This window comes from Hakea prostrata, chromosome 7 (genome assembly GCF_041222555.1).
Source record: "Hakea prostrata isolate BN-2017 chromosome 7, UWA_Hpros_2, whole genome shotgun sequence".
In the NCBI taxonomy this organism is placed as follows: domain Eukaryota; kingdom Viridiplantae; phylum Streptophyta; class Magnoliopsida; order Proteales; family Proteaceae; genus Hakea; species Hakea prostrata.
This window is the reverse complement of record NC_142606.1, coordinates 13,745,418-13,769,022: the sequence shown is the minus strand read 5'-3', so window position 1 is coordinate 13,769,022 and position 23,605 is coordinate 13,745,418. Positions and strand designations below refer to the sequence as shown.

The following is a 23,605-nucleotide window of genomic DNA, read 5'->3' as shown; positions in this document are numbered from 1 at the left end:
GGTTCTTTTCTTAACTCGGCTAATCAACATATCGTGGGGAACAGAATGACAACTGAAAAGAAGAAACATGGTATCCTGCTTGAGCCCTACGTAAAGGTTGTGAAACTTTTTGGCACAAAAGGAAAAGGATAAATTGTATTGGGCCATAGCATACATAGGCAAAGCCAGACTATAAAAAGGTGGTTTCTTACCTGAACTCACGTTGACTTCATCCTTTCGTTTGAAGTTTCAGTTTGATGGCAGGTGATGTGATCTCGAGCCAACTTGAGGAGTATGCTTATACATTCCACCGTGCAGCTGAGAATTAATTTGTGACTTCATGGTAGCAGATAGGCAGGTTTTCGCCAGAAGAAAGTAGAAGATGCCAGTACCAGGAGAGTACAAGATTCGATGCCCACAGCAGTAGCTCCTCTCTCTGAAACTCCAAATCTCATACATGCTAGAGCTGAATGATGTTTCCGTTTCCTTCTGATTGTTCCAGAAGACAATCCACAGATATAGAAATGCCCTTAAGAAAAGCCTTTGCTCAGATTATTCAATGCCGGCTGGCGCCCCAAATCAGAATTATTGTCTTGTATTGACAATCCTGTAACAGGTTGTTTATGGCTTCCCCAGCTTTTCTTGCAAGAGCAGGGAGAAAAAAAAAAGGTGGAGGATAGTCAACCCTCTGGGGCTGCTCTACTTAGTGCCCATTTAAGGCCCTGTTTAGAAATTTACATTGCCCATGTGTTCATGGCATAGACTTTTAAGCACCATGACGCCCGGCTAAGACTAACTGGCTTGTCTTTTTTTAGAGTTCTTACAAGTTACAACCAATGGCATCTATTAAAAAAAAGAAAAGAAATCCATAGTCAATAATGATCGGTATTGACTAGATTGAACAGTTTTCTCTTTTACTGTTTCTCATAAGTCATAAGAATAAAATATTATCATTTTTCTTTTAAGAAAGTTCATTTATTTAGGCAGAAGGGATTGAGATTACAGAGCAAATATCTCTAAGCCAAAAAGTGTAATCAGTGTAGCTAGGGTGGCAAAACGGTTGCCTTATGGGCTAGAACATCCACCACTGTGTTGTGGTTTTTAAAAACAAAGTGAACACTACATTGAACCAAATACGGGGTGAGGTGGTGTATGCCTTTAATTAACTTGAATCAACTTGAGACAATCCAAGTCAAGCAGAACCTTTTGGAGGTGTTGCTCCCGAATGTGCACTAGACCTGAGTTGGTTCAAAGACAACTTGAGCTGATCTTAAACCTTTGCACATGAAATGAAGCAAGAGGGCGCTTATGCTCCGACGGTGGGGCCTTTTGGGGAAGGGCCCAGCCCAATAGGGACAGCCTAAGAGTGGATCGCCTCTATGGATAGAAGTCACCTCATTTAGTTTAGTTAGATTCTATATAACACAAAATCTCGTAGTGAGGAGTTATAACTCAAAGATCATTTGATGCTAAGAGTTATTGTAGGAGAGTAAATGTTGTTCTTTTCTCACTTGATTTGTTTTATGTCTTTTAACCATTACCTTTATACTTAGAATCCATGATGTTCTCATGAAGAATATTCTCCTGATCCCCTTAGATTGACATATGCTTGTTGAATAGTATAGATTGAATATGATGCTTGACTTGTTGAAGAAACCAAGGCCTGAATCTTCTTCAAGAAGCTTTTGATACAATACATCTGGCTTCAGATATTATTCGAAATATCCTTTCACATTATTCTTTGATTTAACGTGCAATTAATGTGTAATCAGGTTATGTTCATTGCTTAACAAAATAACCTGATTAAAGGCTCTAAGTTAAAGGGTATCTTTCTAATGAGATCTCCATGTTTTCACCCAATAGTTGGCTTTCAAAATGGGTCTTCCGGATGGCTTATGAACATCCCCAAGTCATATAGAGTTATTAATATTAATATATATCTATATAACCATGATAGGGTCACAACAGGATTTAGGCTCGATTTGCGTCGCACAAGATTCGATCCTCAACCTCAAATTAATATTATATAGGTCCTTACTATATATAAACGATATAATCAGTACCTTTAAACCCAATATGGGACTAAATAAAAATCATATGATAAAAACACGATTAAAACATATATTTATATAAAAATATAAAATAATATTAATTAAATTTTAAACATATTTACAACGTAGAGAGAATTTCAAATGCTGCTCTAGTGCTCTTGCTGCAGCATCAACTTTCTCAACTAAATCACAATCTTTTCTCTTAAACAATAAATCATTATTAACAAAGAAAAAATAACAACAGAAAAATAGGGAGTGAGTGAGGAATTCGGTTTTCTCCACTAAATTGCCTGAAAAAACCTTAGGAAAGTGCTATAACAACCATTGTTGTGCTTGAAGAGTAGGGGTATCAATTTGCAGTTTGAACTATTAAAACTGAACCGCACTAGCTCGTTATACCTTAACCGAATCTTAATGGGTTGTGTTTGGGCTGAGAGTGGTAGAACACACACTAGCCCAAACTCAAACCGCAACCAGTTATAACCTGTTTTATAGTTTTACATTAAATATTGTTTAAATCATCACAAAACAATAACCATTTCAAAACAATCAATCATAACATAAGTTGAAATTTAAAAGGGTTTTTGGTTAGTTTCAGAAGGACTATCCGGTAGAGCCTGAGGAATGAATTCGCAGTTTCTATGTTACTATTTATTATCTGGGTTCTTGATTTCTATAAGGTGGTTGGGATTTCTACAACGTGGAATGACTTTTTATTTTTTAATGAAATTTTTTATAACAATTTTGTTTTCTATAGAACTTTGGCTCTTGTAGTCTTGTTGCAGGATGCTTAACTATTTCTTTTTGTTTTTTTTTCTTCTTGTATACCTTAAATTGTTAGCTTAAACCGTTAGTCAACCCGAGTATAGACAGTTAGTCCGAACCCAAACCGCACCTAATCGAAACCATTATTTTGTTGATGGGCCATGTTAAAAATGGGTAGTGTATTTTTGAGCTTGAAACTGTTAAGCCACACCCGAAACCACTCCAAACCGCACTGTTGACATTTCTACTGAAGAGAATCATAGCCTGGAGGTTCATAGATAAGACTATTGACAAATCAAGTAGCGTTGGGCAAAAATGCAAATAATATGAGCGAAATCCTCCATTTACAATATTATCCTTAAGTCAGTATTTGACTGGATATACGCAAGGAATATTCTATTAACATATGGACCTAAATTTTGCTAAGATCCTTTCCTATAAAGGTGTGTGGTCCCTTGTAATAATCTATTAGACTACAAATAAATCCAAAATTTAATTTTATAATAGATTTTCTTGGTGCTACTTTCTAAAAAATCATTTCCACAAGTAAAACGAGTCCTCTTTTTCTTCTTCATCTTCTTTTTTCCGCCTAAACCCCTTTGTACCCACAATTCAAATAACGGTTTCCGCGGGTGAAAAACGTGGAAGCCACATGGCATGTCCAGTAACGCCTCCATACCCTCGCTTTGCGGGAATGTGGGCTTTATCGTCAAATCACCCCGCAACGACCACGACACCACGTCACCACAGGTCCACAAGGCCAGAGCACATCAATACCGGTACCAAACCCGCACCCATTTCCAAATATAGTTTCGGGTTTTGTTCACTTCACTGAATCACACTGTACATCAACTCCTGAACCATCCGGTCCAGACTCCGGACATAAAATCCGGGATTCCAATATAGTTTTAGATTCCTTTTCAAGATTGCGCGAGGGAGGGATGCAGATTACTCTCTTATTTATTATTCATTATTATTCATTTATTATTATTTTTTGACTGTTTTTGTGCCATTTCATGCTATTTGGCTCGGAGCAGTAAGAGCGGGAACGCTGCTGTTTTCGTTTCTTTTTCATTTTAGTTCTCTTTGGAGTTTGGAGCAAAGGCGAAACTCGATCATGGCGAAAGTTCCAGATAAGGAGGAAATTACGCCCAGCGAAAACGAAACTCAGATGGAGAAGCAGGAAAGCAAATATGAGATGGTCTCAGTTGAACTCCCTGCGCCGGAAGGGTGGAAGAAGAAGGTTTGAATTGTCTAATTTTCTCTCCTTTCCATTTTATGTTCTCTTTAGTCTCAACCAATTCATTGTATTTTTTCTGTTTCCTACCACAGAAACGGTTATCTTATTTATTTTTCAGTGCTTTCTCTGCTTAGTCTATGCGTTTTGTGGCTAGGGTTTATGTGATGATCGTTGTATTCTTGGAATTCTTCGTCTGATAGGATAATAGCTTAGAGTTTCGTTGAGTATCTCAAGTGTTTAATTCACTTCCGGAATGATTTTTGTTGTAATATCTATGTTTTTGTCCTGAAGTAGTTCTCGCTGGAATTTGTGGTTGACTATTACCCGAAATTTTATGGTAATGGCTAAGGCAGTGTATGTATAGCTGTACAAGGGCTTAATTTGTCAGAATTATTGAGCTAAGCTTGTCGGGTTAGTTATTTATCGCACTCGAGACGGTACTTGTACATTCTTAAGCGACTGGGAGCATTCTTCCTGTGAAGTAATTGAGGCTCCCTGTTTTATGCTTTTACTGTTTTGGTTGTATACCTGAGCAGCTCTTTCTTTTATTGATGTGAGTGTGCGCGTTTATATACCTTTGTAGCTGCACTAAAGTTTAGCTGTTAGTTGATGCCGTCCAATATTTATTTTTAGTGCTGTTCAAAAATGAAAATGGAGCTGTTGTTTATTCCTTTTTAAGTTGTGCAGTGAATTTGATGATTTCTTTTTGGAATATCATAAGTATTATGATTTTTTCTTCTTCTTAAATTGCATTAAGATCAATAGATGATGCATTTATTTGTCTTATCTTTCTAATTTTCTCTGTTTGGCAAATGCGCATAACATCTGTAGACCATTATTTACATTTATCCACTATAGTGTTGTATAATGTTTTGGGTTATGATCTTGTATTTGATGTCAAGTGTGAAGTACATTTTTTTTGCGTTTTTATCTATCTGTATTTTGTAAAGCTCATGTTGGTCAGCTCCATTGTTTCTATTTTTCCTCTCTGTACAAAAGGTGTTTTTTGACGAGATAATAAGCAAGAAGAACTGACCTCTGCATGAAATAGCAATCAGTGGTAACAAGAAATACCTGTGTCTTACTGCCTTACTATGGATTGGTATGCGTTATGAACTATTTTTCTCAAGAACATATAAAAATAAAAAAAAAGTTTTTTACTACTAAGGGCACTTCTTGATGTTGGTGCAAACATTGTCTAGCTATTAAGTTTTTCAATAAGTGGTTGGCCCCATGTTCTGCCGTACACTTTACAATAGTTTGTTCTTTTTCACACAACAATTAGGTATGAATTTATTTCTTAAGTGGCTTTTATCTGTCCATTTTACAGAAGAACTATGAAATCTTAAGAAAAGTTTTAGAGTTACAAACACACACACTCTCTCTCTCTCTCTCTCTCTCTCTCTCTCTCCATTTCTTTGGTTTTTATCCCTTTGTTTCTGTTGTGTCACTGGTTAGAAAGGATGGAGAATCAGTTGTGATGCATATGTGATGTCCTTCAATATGAGTTATTGCATGCTGTCCTGCTTTCCAATTTAGTCAATTGTACTGCCATCCTAGTATGTCATTGATACATAATAGTTACAGACCTTAGCCTAAAGCGATACTTCAATGTCTTAGTTGATGCTGTCTGATCCAATTATTGTACGGGTTAATCCTTGGTGACTATACAATATGATATTGGTCAGTTTATAAGCTTTGATCAATCAACAGGGATCTGTCTGATTCTAAAATGGATTGGAGTTGGTAGGGACTGAGCTGGCACCTGGACAATATTTTTTTAAACTGCCCTGAAGGTTTCATGGTGGTTTGGATATGCCTGCGGCTGTCTGTTGTTTCCGGAAAGAAAGAACTCTCAGAATATGAGGACTCGCACCTTTCTGCTGAGGATATTATGTAGAATGTTTTGCAATTGATTCCTGTTAAAATTTCTGCTAAATTTAATTTCTCTTGAGTTAAATTGGCTGTTGTATCTCCAGATGGCCTTGTATTAATTTATGAATTAGAAATGAAATCATGAACTGTGCTCCATTCATTGGTTTTTGTACTGTTTATAGTGTCCTCATTTAAATGCGTACTTGTAGACTTCTTATCAGTTCTGCGTGCCTTTTATTGTCTCTTTAAGAATTTAATCTCTTCAAGAGGGGGGGGGGGATATGGAGATATCTAATGTATATAATGAAGTTTTGCATATCAATAATATTATTTGGCAATGGATGATTATGTAGTTGGATGAAAATGTTGTTCCTTAGTTTGATGAGGGTTTTCTTGTAACACCACCATGCCCCCAGGGAAATCTATTATTATTAACTGATCACTATAAGATATTATGCTTGCTTTATTTGTATTGACATAATAAATTAATCTTAACATGGTTAAATTGGAAAATGTGCTTGTGCCACTGACAGAAAAGGGAGATAAAGATCCCTGTTGGTGTCTTTATGTTGGGAATGCAGTAACATGATTCCTGTGAATTTTTAATGAGTAATGCCCGCCTAATGCAAGCTTGGAGATGTGGATACTGTTTATCATACTTTTGTGTGAAAAATAGAGTGTGGCGTGTGGTCAGCCGGGTATGATACAAATTCTTCTAGACTTGGAAGGGGTGAAGTTGTTCAAAACTTTGATGGGGGTTGTCAACCAACTGATATGATTATAGCCTTACATATATGGAGGAAAGTAAATGCTAATGAAACCTTGATCAATCTCAACCACCCATTTTATTAAATTCCTATGGTTGAGATTAAAAGCAACCACAAAATCCTATGCCTGCTTGTATTACAGTTAAAGAAACTACTCATGGGCTTGGGCTGGCTCATCAGTCAAATGAAAATCTCAAATAATCAAGATTTCTAAAACTATGCCTGATCATATTAATAATTAAATTTATAATCAAGATAAATGATGAGATGCAATTCTGGGTGGGCATCAAAACCCTCTGGTGATAGAAAACTAGTCCTTGAGTTTTAGTAACCGTTTTAGCACCTTTCCAGTCAAAATAGTCCTTAAATGGAGAAGATTCTATTTCCTGACTTACTGATTTGTGGATTGTGACAACTTCTGGCAAAACTTGAAGCTACTCAATCTGTTGGTGATATTCATGGCTTGGAGAAATTGAATTTGAGACATAAGTCAAACTTATCCTTGTGGGTCATGGAAACATTAAAGGGGCCAGTCCAATTTTTTGTGGACACACGACATACCATACACTGTAATACACCACAATAGACCTTATAAGAGGACTAACCCTAATCTGCTCCCAGGAACTACAAAAGCAGAACCTAACTCCAAATTTTCATTCTCCCTATGACCCTTTCCACCTTGAAACATGTAGACATGGAAACTGAACTGCTACAAGCCATATTCATGGAAGGAATCTCAACGAGTACATATTTGATTCCTCTCAATCATCGTCCTCTTTCTTGTACTCAGCAATTGTGGCGACTGAAACCAAACTTGGAAACAATTTTCAGGAATACTTGTAAAGAAAGAAACCGACATGGAAAGACAGAATGTGGACCAAAAGTTCCATGAGATCATTGACCTTTCCTTCTTCAAGCTTTCATTATTAATGCAAATTGCTCAATTGAGCTTCTTTGGTACTCCTTAGTTTGAAAACCTACAAAGATGGAGACCAAACCTGGCAATCTGGAAGGTGGATCTGAGATGGTATATTAGTATGCAAATACACTGCTGTTGAAGATGGTTGTCACACGGGCTGTGATTCATTGAGCCTTGTATAATAAACTAGCCATACTGAACATGATGGAGACCATGGCGATGTAGCATCCCTAGTTGGATCATTCTGGGAGTGGTAGGAGATTTCATCATGCATGATATCTCTTACTGAATGTTCTTGACACTAAAACCAACACATGCTAGGAAGTAGGAAAGACCTCCAAAAGCCTCTTGATGCAACATAATGATACAGCTCTCCTAGTCACTCTACCTGGAATAATGGTGCTGACCAACTAAGTTTCAGAATACCAATCTCCACACCCAAATGGCAACTACTTCTCTGTATTTATACTTGTCATCTTTGAAGTTTCTAATTGAGAAACCCTTGTGAGTAATGGTCACGGACGGAAACACGGAGAAAATTAGATGCCGTCATTTTTGTCACGGCGACGAGGCGATGCAAGGCGGTTTAGGCTAATTGAGGCGATGAGTCGACGATGCGCCCTCCGAGGCGCTTTTGAGGCGGTTGAGGCGTTTTAAGTGAAATTTTTAGTGTACATCTCATTCACTCTAAATCTATCATATCTTATATAATAAAAAAACTAATATTAGACTACCTCAAGTCATCCAACATACTACAAACCACACATAATAGGTCCTAAATAAAAAGTCGCAAGAAAAAAGGAAGAGAAGAAGTTGCTTGTCACTGACCACTGCTTGCCGGAGTGTCGCTGCGGGAATGGAAGAGAAGAAGAGAGGAAGAGAGAAAGGGATTAGGGTGAGAGTGAGAGTGTGAGACTTGAGTCAAGAACTTAATCTCTTTCAATTTTGTTTGTTTTTATTTTTATTTTAACATTTGATCACATGTAGCGTCATTATACATATGCATATAGGTTCAAACAATAGATACTTTACAATCGGAATCTAATAAGTATTTCAATATATGCCTTCGATTAGGCATCTTTCTCGTGATTTAAAAAAGAAAGAAAAAAAAAAGCGGACGCCTTATTGCCTAAAAATAAGGCGACGCCAATTTGAGGTGCTCCGAAGGAGCCCAGACGCCGAGGCGACGATTAAGCGACGCCTTGACAACTATGGATGCCGTTGACCAAATAAAGTTGTATGGTTGACTGGATGACGTGAAACAAAAAGCATTAAGCACTGTTGGCAAAGTGGCAAAGATGGGCTGGCATTCCTTGGTGCAGTCCACCTCCTTCGTGATCTATATGATATTGTTATTGAATGTAGTGCTGTTACCACTCCATGAAGCAGGCAGAACTAGGTCAAAAACTTGGTGAAGTCTCAGAAACTTGAGAATCTGGACTATATTTAGACAAAAATGACATAGGTGGGACAAAAAAAAAGCACATTGTCAAATAAGTTGATGAAAATTTTGAATATTTTTGAGGATCTCAACCTCTTTAGTCAGTAATTACATACTTATATTTTATTGTTGGACTTGGAAGTCGAGACATGGAAGACTAAAGTAGTAAGGTTGGACTTGGAAGTCGAGACTTGGGAGTCGAGACATGGAAGACTAAAGTAGTAAGGTGTCAATGACTATGTTTTATTCAGTGTACTTGAGTTGGATATATATGTAATAAGTATATTGAACACTTGACTATATCTTGTGGTTTGTTGTAGAAAGTTAAAGTTCTTAACTTTTCTCAAGTAATTATGTGTCTCTTTATATATACATATATATAACATACTTTGTGATCCACTTGTATACTTGAACAAGATGCCCAATGGCAAAGGGTGAGCCGGTGCCGAAGGCTTCTACACAAGCGAAGTCCCAGGGGTGGAGGGCAATTTTCCTATGCAGCCTTGCCCCAGCAATTTCTTTTGAGAGGCTGTTTCGATGCCTTGACCTCAGGCTACAAAGTGGTCCACTGACCATTGCGCCAAGGCTCGCTTCGCTCCAGTAGAGCAAGATGCACTTTTGTAGATCTAGAATTTGTTTATTTTTTCTGTCAAATTTGATAGTAACATTTCCGCCAATATCTTGTTTAACGGATTCCAATACACTCAAACTAGTTGTCGAATAGGCAGTTTCATGGTTTGATGTTCACTACTAACCAAGGATGCAAAACCAAGATACCATATTAGGTGCTTTGTTATAATAAAATAATTTGAGTATTCAACTATTAACATAAGTTTATTAAGCCTAAAACAAGCTTCCTAAAGTTTTGGAGCCAACTATGGCCACTGGCTAACTAAAACTTCATTCCAGGCAAGTTTAATGATAAAAAATTACTGAGTCTCCCTCAAGAAATTTGACCCTGTGGAGAAGGCTTTTTGAGATGAATTTTTTTAACCTTGGTTAGATCTTCAATTGTGTTTCTGAAGCAACGTTTAGTTCAAGCCTTCCAATACTTATGCATTTGTCAACTTCCTCATCTAGTTACTCATTGAACATTTGTTAAAATCAGCATGATTGGTGATTTGGTTATCTGTAACTTATCGGCAAAGTTGCAGATTCTCCACTCCACGGGTCATTGTTTCAACTGGAGCTGTGGGCCCACCTCTATACATAGGTACGATGGCGGATCTCTAGTTGGCTTTAATACTAAATGATGCAGTCTAGTATTGGCTGCAACAAACCTGGCTGACAAGCAAATAAAAATGAAGAAAATAATGGAGGTTAGAGAAGGAAAACATGGTAGAAGATTGTGTCCATCCAGCAACCCAAGGAATAATCCGAAGTAGGACATTGCAGATGAAAAAACTCAAACAGTCAAACCTCAAAAGGAAAGCTTTTGTCATCTAAGAAAGAAATTTTAAGGATTCAAGCATAAATTTTTGTGAATGCTGGGTTGCTGTGTATATCATAGAAAAGAAAACCTGAACCTACTAAAATAAAAGATCCAATTATAGCAACTCCATAAATCATACGAGATGGTGTTAGAATCTTAATTAAAGCAATTGATATTAAAAGTAAATAAAAGGACAATTAGTGACGTAAATAAAGGAACTTAAGAGTCGGTTGATTTTGGGTCTTTGGGATCTGGGCTTCCACAAGACTTTCTGGTGCTGTGGCTGTTTAAGGCCATCTTCAATGAAGTCTTGTACTTCATCAGTACCTCTATACAATTAAGTGAATCCAAATGCTCAAAAATAAGACAGTCTAATGGGCAGAACCCTAAACGCGGAAGTGTATCCAACTGTGTATGATGTCAATCAGCTGGTGCTTAATTTGCACAGAACTTGATAAGCTGATTCCTAGTAATTACTATTAGTTTTGTTTCCTTATTTATGTATTCATTTTTCGGCTGGGGGTGGGGACAGTCCTAGAGAAAGGGTTAATTCCTTTCGGGTTGACTGTCGTAATGTTACCCGTTGTTCCCCTGGAGTTTGGCTATAGTGATAAAGACCTTGTTATTTGTTTCTTTCTCATCATCCCATAATTTCCTCTTTTAAGTCTTAGAAGAAATTGTGGTGTGCTAAAATTGATATTTTGTGGTCAAACATTCTTTTGACTCAATTATTTACAGAACACTTCTTGAACATTTTGACATGTGGCAAATTTGGACCTGCCCTCAATATCTAATGGATGGCACAACTAAGTCTGCGTATCAATAAATTTTTGCCCCCTTTAAAAGAGAAATTGAAAAATACTTTTTTCTGAACTTTTTTGGGTCTGATTTGAAGATCTGAAGGTCTGAGCAAACAATTATAATGCATACAGTGCTTTCGGTTCTTCAGCGTTGAGACAAAAATGAAACATATATTCTAGAGGATGTTTCTTGTCAAAGTATACTCGGTGGTTATGGTCCCATGTGAATATGTTATCCGATAGAAGTTACTTCAAAGGGCTTTATATGCCAACTTTTTGTATCTGGATGCGTGATGCCAACTCACAGTAATTGTATTGTTCGAATGTTCCATTTCCCATTTTTTATTGTTGTGATCAGTGGACTATAATTGTATTGTTCGAATGTTCCATTTCCCATTTTTTATTGTTGTGATCAGTGGACTATCAGTTACAACTTGCATAAACAAGCGATTCAATAGTTGTGTACATAGCAATTACTGGATTAGTTCATAGAGGCCTTAAATTTTATTACTGTATCACCTATTATATATTTGATATGTTCTGTCACTGCCAAATTAAACTCTCTTGCAAATATGGACTCCTATATGCTTTGTTCTTCCAGTGCCAACCAGCTCCAATGTTCTAATATCTGAGAGACTTTTTTATATATTTCACTTGATCCCAAAACTTTAATATTATTCAGCCAGCAACGATGTAGTATCCCAAACATTTCATTATTGTACAGATGATTTCCTCTTGCTATGCAACTATGGTGTGATATCCAAAGCATATCTAAGCAGTTGTCAGTTTTTCCTTGCCTAATGGTTTTGAAATCCAATAGAAAGGAATCATAATGAATTTGCACTTGCATTTTTAATTGGGAAACACTAATCTGTAAGAAAGAAGAGAACCCTTTCTGACAGGGAGTCCCCCTCATTCAGGTAGTACTCTGTCAATAACCTTGCTTGAAAACTAGTTGTCAACAGACTCAGCTTTCAATTGTCCTTGAGCTACTCCAACCATATTCCTGTTTATAATAATTTATCCATAAACACAGTACCAATCCAAGTAGTTATATACACATTGATTTTGCAGATAAATGTTTGTTTTCTTTTGACACAAGCTTCTTTTAAGCGTGCATTTTTTATTTTGGAAAATGCTTATATGGTATTAAAAGAAAAGTCTTCTTTCATTATTGTACTGTGCCCTGAGAACTTAATTTTTACCAATGTGCTTGGTAGGAAATTTGGCATTCACTGGTGTATTTCTGGACTTTTGTATGGAACGAGTCTAAGCATTTGGAATGTGTGTAGGGTTTGGTTTTCCTGCATGATTGGTGGTCCTTTTTAATAAAATACAATTTTTTTGAGAGACTAAATGATTGTGAGGAATTGCATAATGAGGTATTTGGCTTTTGAGTAGACTTAGTAATGACTGGGTAAACTTCCTTAATTTAGGGCTATTAAATTGTGGATCAATTGAACTCCTAAAATATCAGTCATGGTGTTGTGATTTGCATGTAGAGACAATTGATTTGTCAAATCTATAAGGACATTGAGTTGTTCTGTCTCAAGGTTATGGACCCATAAAAACTCTTATGGTGTTGTGATGCAAACCCTAAACCAATCTCAGATTTTGAGGAGGTTCAAATGTTTTATTTCTTTGTCTACATTTTTTGACCTTTGCAGTATGTGAGAAATGTCATTGTAAGATCCTCTAATGGGTTTCTTGTCTCTGACATAGTGTTATACTTCTCCTCTCCATATTATTATTCCTTCTCTTTTAAGTCACCGTTAATTGAATTAAATGCCATTTACCTCTCTCAACCATTTCTAAGTGAACGATACTGCTTACAGACATTCTGAAATATAAATATGATGCTTGTTTAAAAATTCCTGTAGGTTACCAAAGTACATATTTGTTTGAATTAAATTACTGGTGATGCTCTTACTGTGCTCTAATCCTGCTGATGCCAATACTTATCCATTTCTTTAATGACAAATCTATTTATGCTGCAAACTGTTATGTTCCTGTATAATGCACCACAGATTCTATTATATGTTGGATTGGGTACAATGGATAGATTGTGGTTAGATCCCTTGGTTTACTTATTCATGCTCTGAGGCCTTGTCTCTTCTAAAAGTTTGGGTCTTGTGTAAGTTCCTTTTGAGGCCATTTGCAAGGAGCTGGGCAGTTGGGCTTACATGGGCTTGATGCAAATTTTTGTGTCATTGGACTAGTAGAACATTCAAGATGACCACAGCCTTTTGAAACCTATCTTGGAGTCAAAAGTGTGTCAACCTACTAACATCAGCAAAGAGAATGTGCCCTGTTGCTTTTTCGGCTTACCTCATTACTTTATGTATTCTTTGTTTTTGCAAAATAGTTTAATGCCATAGTCATCTAGGTGCTAGGCAATCCAAGACATTTGAGGTCCTTCCTAAGTGCTTAGACGACCTAAGTGTTTCACTGTTAAATTTTTCTTCTTTTATGTATCAGCTATGAGTGGTATAGTAAATTTGAATATCCATCAGTGACACAGTAAAAATTAATGAGTTACTGAAGTAAGAACTACAGTAACATGCACCAACGCACTAACACAGCTGTAGCAAATATAGGCCAATACTCAGTTACACTGGATACAGATACACAGTAACATATTGACATTGCAAGTTGGAATATACATACAAAGTCACTAAGGCAGTATAAAAAAAGTTAAGGGAAAATTTGAAGGTAAAAGTAAAAGAAAAGCACAGTACAGTCCATTGGCGAATGAAGGAAATAAAAAGATTCATAAGGAAGGAAAAAACAAAAAAACACCACTGTAGCAGAAGGAAATAAAGAAGAAGTATAATGTTATCACTTACACTGAGACCATGACAATTATGGAGTAGTGGAAAATCATATTCAGTTACAGTTACAGATGAAAGAAAATGAAAGAAATATAAAAAAACAAAAAAAACAAAGTAAATTATACTGTCAAGTACTGAACAGTTGAACAAAGAAGATAAGAGAAGCTGGGAGAAAGCAAAGAAGATTTAAACTTAAAAAATATAACTGAAGAGGAGGCAAAGAATTGAGAGGTGGTGGGAAAGGCTCAATCGTAGAACAAGAACCACCTGAGATGCTTTAAAGGGTATGTTGCTGTTAGAGTGTTGGGTTTAGTTTAGAGAAGAAGAATTTTTTTTTTTTAATTATTATCTTTCATTTTCCTGGGGGGCTGGGGGTGCGCTACCAGAATAAGAGAAGGAAGAAGTCGCCATTAGGTTTAGAGAGGAAGAGATAACTACAGGGTGAAAATCAAGAAAAATAAAGGACCTGGAATGAGTGGTGTCTACAAATGAAGTCCCTGAGAACATGAAGTGACTCTAGTCTGCTGGAAAATGTTGCCTGAGGCCATGAAGAGGACCCACTGCAGTATGTCTTTTTCTACTCCATTTTCCCCCCTTCTTTTGATCTTTGAGAGTGAAATGCAATTAGGCTTACGTTTTCATTTTCTTTTGACAACATGAATTCATGCTTCTCACTGCATATGGAATCATATAATTCATTAAAAACTGTTCATATATATATAAAAAAATTAATTCCAAAAGACGACCACCTGTGAGTTAAAGCGTCTTTAGGAGCCCTAAACGATGCCTAGGGCTCTAAAGCACCTTCTGTTATTGTGTTAGCATGAAGTGGAGCATCACCCAAGCCCCATATATCTGCCTGGACACCTCGGCAGTTCTTTGACAACTGTGTTTAATACTGCTGTCTTGTCAAACTTGTCATATCCGAGTGCTTTAAGGAATGTTGGTAATTGAGTGGCCCATTCTTCTAGGAATAACCAATAGTCCTTTGTTACAAAGAATGCAAACTTTTCACCAACATATTTCAGATAAGTTTCAAAATGTTAAGATCTGATTTCAGTTTAGAAGGTTTTAGTTGATATGCTTAATAATCAAGATGTTCCTTCGATAACATTCTCAAATCAGGTATAATTTAATTAATGACAGTTCACAAAACTTTGATAATCTTTATTATCTCTGTAAAATTGATTAATTAGTATGTCCAGTAGTAATTGAAGAGTATTAAATTTTGTGTTTCTTTGAATGTTTATTTTATTAAAATTCAAATGAGCATTGATTACTATCAACTATTGAGCCTTAAATTTTAGACTGGGAACAAAAGTTCAACTGTACAGCAAACGGTTGGCCAAAAATCAGAGTTTTGGTGGTTTTATTAAGGGATTTGAACTGCTTTGGAGTGATAGCCGTGGCTTATGTATAATATGTATTTGGGCATTGTAAGGATTTATTGTTGCTGCATTCCAGTATGTCAGTTCTGCTTAAATACGACTCTTGGGTGGTTTTATGGTGGATTTGAACTGCTTTGGAGTAATAGCCTTGGCTTTATATGTACTTGGACACGACGTATTGTTACCATACTCAGGTATGTCATTTCTACTTAAAACAAAGCTTGACGACTTGAGGATGGCTGCTAATTTGAACTACACAGGTATCATTTACCTGGTATCAGCTAATTTGAACTGTCCAGGTATTGTACCTGGGCGTTTCGGTGGGTAAATTATACCTTGAAACACTTAGTCCATTGACTATCTGACATTGCCCCCAGTCTAGTTTTCTCTCTGTTATTAATGTTGATTCTGTGAGGTAAGAACTTGTTCCTTTAGGTTCTACATCTTTGAACTCTTTACTTTGTTTTATTAGTAAAAAATGAGCTGTGTTTGTAAAATATGGAAATTCAAACCCTCCACAGCCCCTCCACACACGCACACTGAAGATGCATATTAACCATTGAAAAAATGTTTCACCCTCGACATAAGCAGATTCTGGTAATATTCTGATGTAGGTGTGGCAAAAGGCTTGATCTGTGTAGTATAATCATATTCATTTTATCCTCTGAATGGGATTGGCTTGGTAACTTAGTGAGATTAGAGGAATATATTCTTTTGAGTAAATTGCACCGGCACCCCAAAATGGATGCCTTAAAGCAGTAACACCCCACTTTATGTTTGAAAAAATACAGACACCCCAAAATTGGATTTTCATTTGACACATTAGTCCAATTTTGTCACTGAAAACCGCTAAATCATTGTTTATTTTCTTTCAATTTCAAAATTATCCCTGTCAAAATATGAAGGAAAAAAAAACAGTGATCTAATGGTTTTCAGTGACAAATTGGACTAATGTGTCCAATGAAAATCCAATTTTGGGGTATCTATGTTTTTCAAACATAAAGTGGGGTGTCAGTACTTTAAGGCCTCCATTTTGGGGTGCTTGTGCAATTTGCTCTATTCTTTTTTCTGCTCCTAACCATTTTTTGTTTTGAAATTAATATGAGGTGGAAATTGTTTTATCCCACTGTCTGGAAGTCCTTGAGCTAATTGCAGGTGAGTTGAGTGAGCCTTGTCCAATCAAATCAGGGTTGGCTACATTAATGATGTTTATTTCTGCTTTGTTCAATGCTTTATATGTAAGCAGATGTTCATGTTTTTCCTTGCCATCTGCCCAGCCATTTTAGACTTCTCCTTGTCCTCATAATTCCTCCATTTGCACTGTATCACTCCTACCTTGTGCATGCAATAATTCCTTCTGCCTTTTCTTTATCATCACCTCTTAATGCCATTCTTAAATTACGTGAAAGTTTGTCTATTCCTAATACTTCTCCTTCTTCTTGCCACTTATTCATCTCAACATCCTTATCTCTTTCATATTTTTTAGAATATTATTTTTTAAATTACATATTATTTAGTTTGAGAAAGCATTGCTGGTATCTGGCTGTTTGGAAGAATTTAGCTGTTACTGTTAACTTAATCTATAATAATACAAAAGATTTTCTCTTTCAATGATCCTCAGTGCTTGTTCTATGGGAGCATGATTTTCAAGTCGATCCATGTTATTACAATCAACTAAGAGATAGAATGATCATTATGGGTTTCGTTGGTTATCAACCTTGACCACGACATTTGCCTTCATTATTCCTACTATTGGGGTTCCAAAAATTCTGTTTTGATCTTATGTTGGAACCTTTCCATTCTAAATTACCCCTTAATAATTCCAACATGCTATGTACCCCGTGTGAGATTTTGAACAAAACCAGAATCATCAGTAAAATGCATGCACAATGGGCATCAATCATCCTTCATGTGTCAGCATGCTTTTTCATTTCAACGCAAAGAAGTAACTGAAAAAATCATTAAAAAAATTCTACTGTACTTAAGAGTACTTTTATCATTATCGGTGTAGCATTTTATAGTCAACCAGTAAAAGGAGAGGGGACAAGACTAAGGCCTTAAAACAGGGATAAGTATATGAAAATGATATGGTTACTAGAATTTCTACTATTAGAGCCATTTCTTTCTTCTTTTTTTCATGTCATCACTAGGAATGCATCCTCTAAGTGGTAGCATATAGGCTTGCAGAGCTGGATGGATTGTCGTCCATTGTTTATGAGCGAGGTGCCTTGCTATTTGTCCTTGTTCAACATGCTTAAATACAGGATCAAGTCAGTTTTAGGAGTAAATGCTATGCACCCTTGAGTTGGCACAGAAGATACAAGTACCAGGGACCATTGCTTGCTGCATTGATAAAGTACCAGGCTGCAGTTATGATGACTCATATTCTGAGTCCCAAGTGTGGCCACTTTGTGCAAAAAGTGACGCGATTTATGAACAATTGCAGTCCACTTGTTGTACTATCTACCGTTGGTATTTGAGGAGACTTTTGTTTATGCATTTAAGCTTCTTTTTAGTGCCTTGCAACTATCATCCCATGTCATAGTGTTGAGTGAAATTGAGTTTAGCTTCTTCAATGAGATTGTGATGTGAATCAAGCATAGCACTGGTCATAATCAGCGCCAAAGATGCAAGAATTATTGGGAGTGCATTTTGGTGTTTAGAATTATGTGATTGGGTGTGCAATTTGAGCAATTATATTGGTGTTGCAATTGTTGCGATTGGAGTTGCACATAGCCATATACCTATATTTTTCTTGCCTTGATTATGTCATTTGATCAATCAATATTTATTAGTTATTGCTTTTGCAACTAATGACATTCTGACAAGTTGTATTCACAAATGCCTTGGTGCAATGGTTGGTGTACCACAATGTAGCTTGAGGTCAAGGTACCGAAACAGCCTCTGAGCAATATGATTGTTAGGGTAAGGCTGCGTAGGAAAAATGGCCCTCCCCCCCCCCCCCTGCAGGATTCTGCTTGTATGAAAGCCTTCGGCACCAGGATAACACCATACTTATGGATGAAGCAAATTTTTTATAAGAGAGCCTTCTGGCATGGATATGCCTTTTTCTACAAAACAACAAAACATTATTGCATAAAATAGGTTCATTTTCTCATAGTGGGTTCCTGCAGGTTTTAGAAACTGAAGAAATGGGCCACTTTCCCAGAAGACTTCAGGTTCCTGACTGTTTATTTATTATTATTGTGTCATCTGTGGTTTTTGTACTTCCCTTTGAAAGGTTGCATATAAAATAAAAAGAAGATATATTGGATCTTTCAGATTCCATTCTTGTTCATTGGTATAATGTCAGCGTATTCTTTTCTGACCATATAATTTTTATTTATGTTGTAAGGTCACCCTTCTTCCTTCCCTTCTATCTTGATCATGTTCACTTAAAATAATGTACTGTTAATTTCTGCTACAGTTCACCCCCAAGAAAGGTGGAACTCCAAGAAGGAACGAAATAATTTTCATAGCACCTACTGGTGAGGAGATGAAGAATAAAAGACAGTTGGAGCAGTTCCTTAAATCTCACCCTGGAGGGCCATCTCTTTCTGAGTTTGACTGGGGCACTGGTATTCTCTCTCTATCCTTCTTTCTCTCCCCATGGCAGAATTGTAACATGGATTTCAATGTACAACGAAATGAGCTGTAATGTTTCTTTGACTGATAAGTAGGTGACACGCCGAGGCGCTCCGCAAGAATCAGTGAAAAGGTAAAGGCAACTGAGACCCCAGAAACTGAGCCTCCAAAGAAACGAGAGAAGAAATCAAGCTCAAAGAAGGGAGCCGATGAGAAGAAAACTGGTGATAATGGTGAAGGTGATGCTCCTCAAAAGGAAGGTGTTATTGTTGCAGCCGTAGAAGAAATTAGAGACACAGACGTAGAAATGCAGGAGGGAGATGATGAAATGAAAAAGAATGTAGCGAACCCTACTTCAAATGATGCTGTGATGGCTGAGGACGCTTCCAAGCAGGATTCTCAGCAGACTGTTGAGAAAAAAACTGAGAAAGAAAGTATAGAAGAGGCTGAGAATCCAGAGCAATTAGACTATAAGGAGAAGCAACCAGCAGGGTCCAAGGTGCTGCCATCACTATCTGAACCCAAAAAGGTAGGATCTGAAGAAGTGGTGAAAGTGGCAGAGGAGGTGTCCTCTGCTGAAGGAGTCAAGTGCGAAGGACTTAAGCTGGCAGAGGAGGAGCCTAAAGTGACGGAAGTCATGACAAAAGAGGAGGCATTTGATGCCAAAGAAGTTCAGGCAGACAAGGAGAAATCTGGTATGGAAGAAGTCAAGGCTGCGGAGGAGAAATCTGGTATGGAAGAAGTCAAGGCAGAAGAGGAGGCAGTTCCTGAGGATACCAAGAGAGGGAATATCATCGAAGAAGAGGCCACAGTGGGTGCTTGTGTACCGCATAATATCAGCCATAAGCAGAGCCAAGATGAGAAAAAACCCATGGACGCACACACATTAAACTCTGAGGATGCACAACATCAGCTCAAGGTGTCTTCAGTTAGCTGCTGAAGATGCTAATGTATTTGGTACCCTTATATCGTTCTCTGTTAGGATCTATGACTGATGGTGACTATTTATTGTCTTGCTGTTAGATTTCTTATGGCGGCTTCCTGGCGCTCTTCGCCTTTGTTTTTATTTGCATAATTAGGTACTCATTCTGACTCCCATCTATTCTTACTTGTAAGCAACATTCTTGACATTTAGTGTGTTGATGTAAGATTTTGTATATTGGTTGAGATGTGATCTCTCTGTTTCTGATCTGCTTTACAAATTTCCTTTTTGGGTTTCTTCTATCTGGACTTTACTTTAGTCAATGCGCAGGACTGTCTTGGAAAAAAATCCAGGCCGTCAAATTGAAATCTCAACCAGAATTTCGGATCAGGCGGTCCAAATTCTGCATGACGGTGGACTGAAGCAATTTTGCTCCTATCTACTTCCTGATGGGGTGTGCTGTGGTATAAACATTAACCAAGGAGCAGATCCTGACCTCCTGGAGTACTTTGTATTTTCAGAACCTTTGAGATAATAATAATTTTGCTTGGGTATTGTCAAGCGAGATTTCGGTTTGTCAGATCCAAAATTTTGGTCGAAATTTTGAATTTGAATGGCTGAGATAAAAAATTTCAGTCTTCACGGCCCAAAATACATTGCTTAACAGTCCAGCGAGCGATAATTATCTGTCATTTGTGTCCAGGGATTCACTAATTCATGTCCCAAGGTAAAAGGGAGAGTCAGAAGGCATTATTTTTAGTAGGGCCGTCCATTATTCAATGACGTAGGAAGAAATCATTAAATTTGCAGATCCTCTTTAATTAGGGTTCGGTGTAGGCTTCGCAATCTTTGCACCCACCCTGGCCAGTTCTTGCAAGTATGTTCGCCCTCATCCTTGAATCAAGAAAGTAATGACCGCTAAGTGTAACCTATGCTTCTGAAGCGCATGATAGGATAAAGGTTCTGTCAATGGGATCCTCAGATTCCTATTCTTGCTCTTAACAGTCTTACTCCTAGGTGCACAGATGGAGTTCACTCACTCACACTGTGGTTCTTGCTCCTAGGAGTGCTCAGATTCCGGTTGTTGCTCTTACAGTCTTACATGCTCGAGTGTGTACGAGAATGGTTGTCACATAAGAGAACCAAATCCAGCTGCTGAAGAGAAAGAGTGAGGCTCAGCTGATGATGTATGCTGCAGTTGTCCCTAACCAGTTCAGGAGAGCCCAGTGGACAGTACTCGTCATTAATTCTTCCTTGAGCTTAATATTCGGAGTTCAGATCTCTACGACTCCAATATAACTCCAAGTAAAGGGTTTGGATGCACCAGTTACCCAAGAAAGTAGAAGACAGAAAATACTAATTAAGGACCGAACTGCACCATGCATCCCACTGAATTTCTGAAAACGGGGAAAAGATTTCTCAAAAGCATGTTTTATTTATGATAATTTCAAAGGTTATCTATCAGATGGTAAATGTTGAAGTTAAAACTTTTAATCCCCTGCTACAGAAAAGGGTAGGTATTACATGAACACGACTCCAAGCCTCTTGCTCCAAACCAAACAAATAGAAACAATCTTGTAACAAAAGAAATGGAAAGAAGGGAACAAAAACAAGTAGAGGAAGTAGTACAAAGAGAGAGCCACAGATGATTTTTCAGCAACAAATGGGGCATACAATCAATCCATTCTCGTTGCACTCAAGACATCTGATGGGCAAATCCTCCTCATCTTCCATTTCAGGAATTATCTTTCGACTACCGCTGCAATTGGAGCAGAGCACAAACCTTATCCCGGCGCACCCATCGCACCTGCTGTCGGTCTGATCAGCTGGAAATCCCTGTAAGAGCAGCTTTAATTTTCCTTGCTCGTGCAAGCTCATCACGTCTTCAGTTCCTCCAATGTACCTACCCTTTATGAACAACTTAGGAGGAACTACTCTACCTCCCAAGATCCTCCACAGTTCCTCCCTGAACTCCATGTGCATCGACACATCTCTCTCATAGAACGAAACCCTGAAGCTTTTCAATAGAAACCTCATAGTATTGCAATCCTCAAATGTCTTTCTTATCCCTCGGAGGCTCGTCGTGTACAGAATCACCTTCTCACTTCCTCCAGGTGGGCATTTTTCTTCAAATTCTAAAAACTCGTCTTTTACCAGGCAAGATTTCGACTGAGATTCAGCTTCTGGTTCAGGTTCAGCTTTTCTTTCCTTTGTATCCATTGATACAGTTGCTCGAGCTTTTCTCTCAGCTTCATGGGCTCTGATGTTATTCATCACTCCCTGCTCAGAGGTTGCAAGAAGGTTGGGGTCAAAGAGGCTCCCTGGATTCAGGTCTGGTTGCCGGAAAGACGAAATTTTGATCTCTGACAAGGGGCCTGGACGTATTACGGACAGTGATGACTCTCGAATCTGTGGATCGTGATCGACAGGTGGAACGTCAGGTTGCCGGAGAGATGACACGTCGAGCTCCGACAATGGGCCATTGCGAAGATGACAGCTTGCGGACTCTGGTAGAATGACGGAAGCCTCTGGATTTCGACTTTGCTTCAGAGAAAACATGTATGTCGGCTTTACAGAGAGAGCGATATTTTCTTTGTTGCCAACATCATCTTCTTCCGACTCCATCTCCTCCGCTTCTTCAAGGTCTTTCATGAGCTCTGCAATGTCAATAATCTCGGGTTCCAGCTTGGAAAGATTAATTTGATTGACCTTGTCATCCTGCACTTTGCACATGACTGCATTCTGAAACACCCCATTGTCGGAGTGGGGTATGAAAGAATCTAAGAACCCATCAGAAGCATTTACGTGAAGAACTCGCTCTGCTTTCAAGGAAGTGGCCGGACGAATGGATTTCAGTTTCTTTAGGAATCTTCCCTTCATGCTTTTCATCTCCTCTACTCCTCTACTTCTCTGCTTGTCAGGAACCGAATCTATTACTTCCGGGATAAAGTTGAATCTAAAAGGGTATATTCACAGAGAAAGGACGGGTTTTTGCAGATGATGGGTTAGGGAAATTTTTCTCTGGCTTTCTCAATTTAAACATGTGCACAGTTGTATTGCACTTTAAATTTAAAAAAAAGGAGGTTAGCTTGCAAAAGAGCTGAGGGAGGGAAGAGAGAGGAAAACAGTGTATCCCATGCAACGGTCATAATTCCTTGGCAGGGCCCGGGGCCTCCACCATTCAAATGAGTAACTTGCCATGGCAAAGTAGCTTTCTTATCCCGGTACTCAATTTGATACTCTCTTCTTTTTTTTTGGTAAAGAAATTTGATACTCTTTTGGGATATATATAATTATATATAAACATGGGTCCCTAACAAAAGGGGATAGAGATCCATCATCGGATGCTTCCCAGCACAGCAATGTATCAGAATAAATGTCAAAGTTGGTTGTGAAACCAAAACAAAAGTATGCCATTGATGTGAAACCAGACCCACCAGGAAGAGTATCTCAAAGCGTTCAATCCACTGCTGTTGCATTCACCGTGTCTGTCTTTGCACCTCCTGCAACCCACTGCTGAGGCCAACCCATTACAGCTTCATAGCTAATGATGCCACAATTGTTCAAACCGCTTTCTGTTTTAATGAAAATCATTTTGGACACGAGATAG

The 23,605-nt window shown here is 37.8% G+C and overlaps 2 protein-coding genes across 3 annotated transcripts; one reads left to right on the top strand and one right to left on the bottom strand.

Moving 5' to 3' along the window:
* Positions 1-3,729: 3,729 nt before the first annotated feature.
* Positions 3,730-20,295, top strand: LOC149009963 (uncharacterized). 2 transcript variants are annotated; one of them, XM_089160646.1, is made up of 3 exons: positions 3,730-4,038; positions 18,916-19,066; positions 19,169-20,293. In XM_089160646.1, the coding sequence occupies exons 1-3, from the start codon at positions 3,913-3,915 to the stop codon at positions 20,011-20,013; spliced, it is 1,122 nt and encodes a 373-aa protein (XP_089016772.1). In that variant the 5' UTR covers positions 3,730-3,912; the 3' UTR covers positions 20,014-20,293. The 2 variants fall into 2 exon arrangements, with proteins under 2 accessions (XP_089016772.1, XP_089016773.1); XM_089160647.1 differs by lacking the exon at positions 3,730-4,038 and adding an exon at positions 16,349-18,667 and having other exon boundaries at positions 19,169-20,295.
* A 926-nt stretch (positions 20,296-21,221) lies between these two features.
* On the bottom strand, positions 21,222-23,542 carry LOC149009962 (uncharacterized). Its single transcript, XM_089163348.1, has one exon. The coding sequence runs from the start codon at positions 22,882-22,884 to the stop codon at positions 21,649-21,651; it is 1,236 nt and encodes a 411-aa protein (XP_089019474.1). The 5' UTR covers positions 22,885-23,542; the 3' UTR covers positions 21,222-21,648.
* Between the last annotated feature and the right edge of the window lie 63 nt (positions 23,543-23,605).

Coding starts and splice junctions, on each gene's coding strand:
- LOC149009963 (XM_089160646.1), top strand. CDS start 3,913: ATGGCGAAAGTTCCAGATAAGGAGGAAATTACGCCCAGCGAAAACGAA. Junction 4,039..18,915: donor CGGAAGGGTGGAAGAAGAAG/GTTTGAATTGTC, acceptor TTTCTGCTACAG/TTCACCCCCAAGAAAGGTGG. Junction 19,067..19,168: donor TGAGTTTGACTGGGGCACTG/GTATTCTCTCTC, acceptor ACTGATAAGTAG/GTGACACGCCGAGGCGCTCC.
- LOC149009962 (XM_089163348.1), bottom strand. CDS start 22,884: ATGAAAAGCATGAAGGGAAGATTCCTAAAGAAACTGAAATCCATTCGT.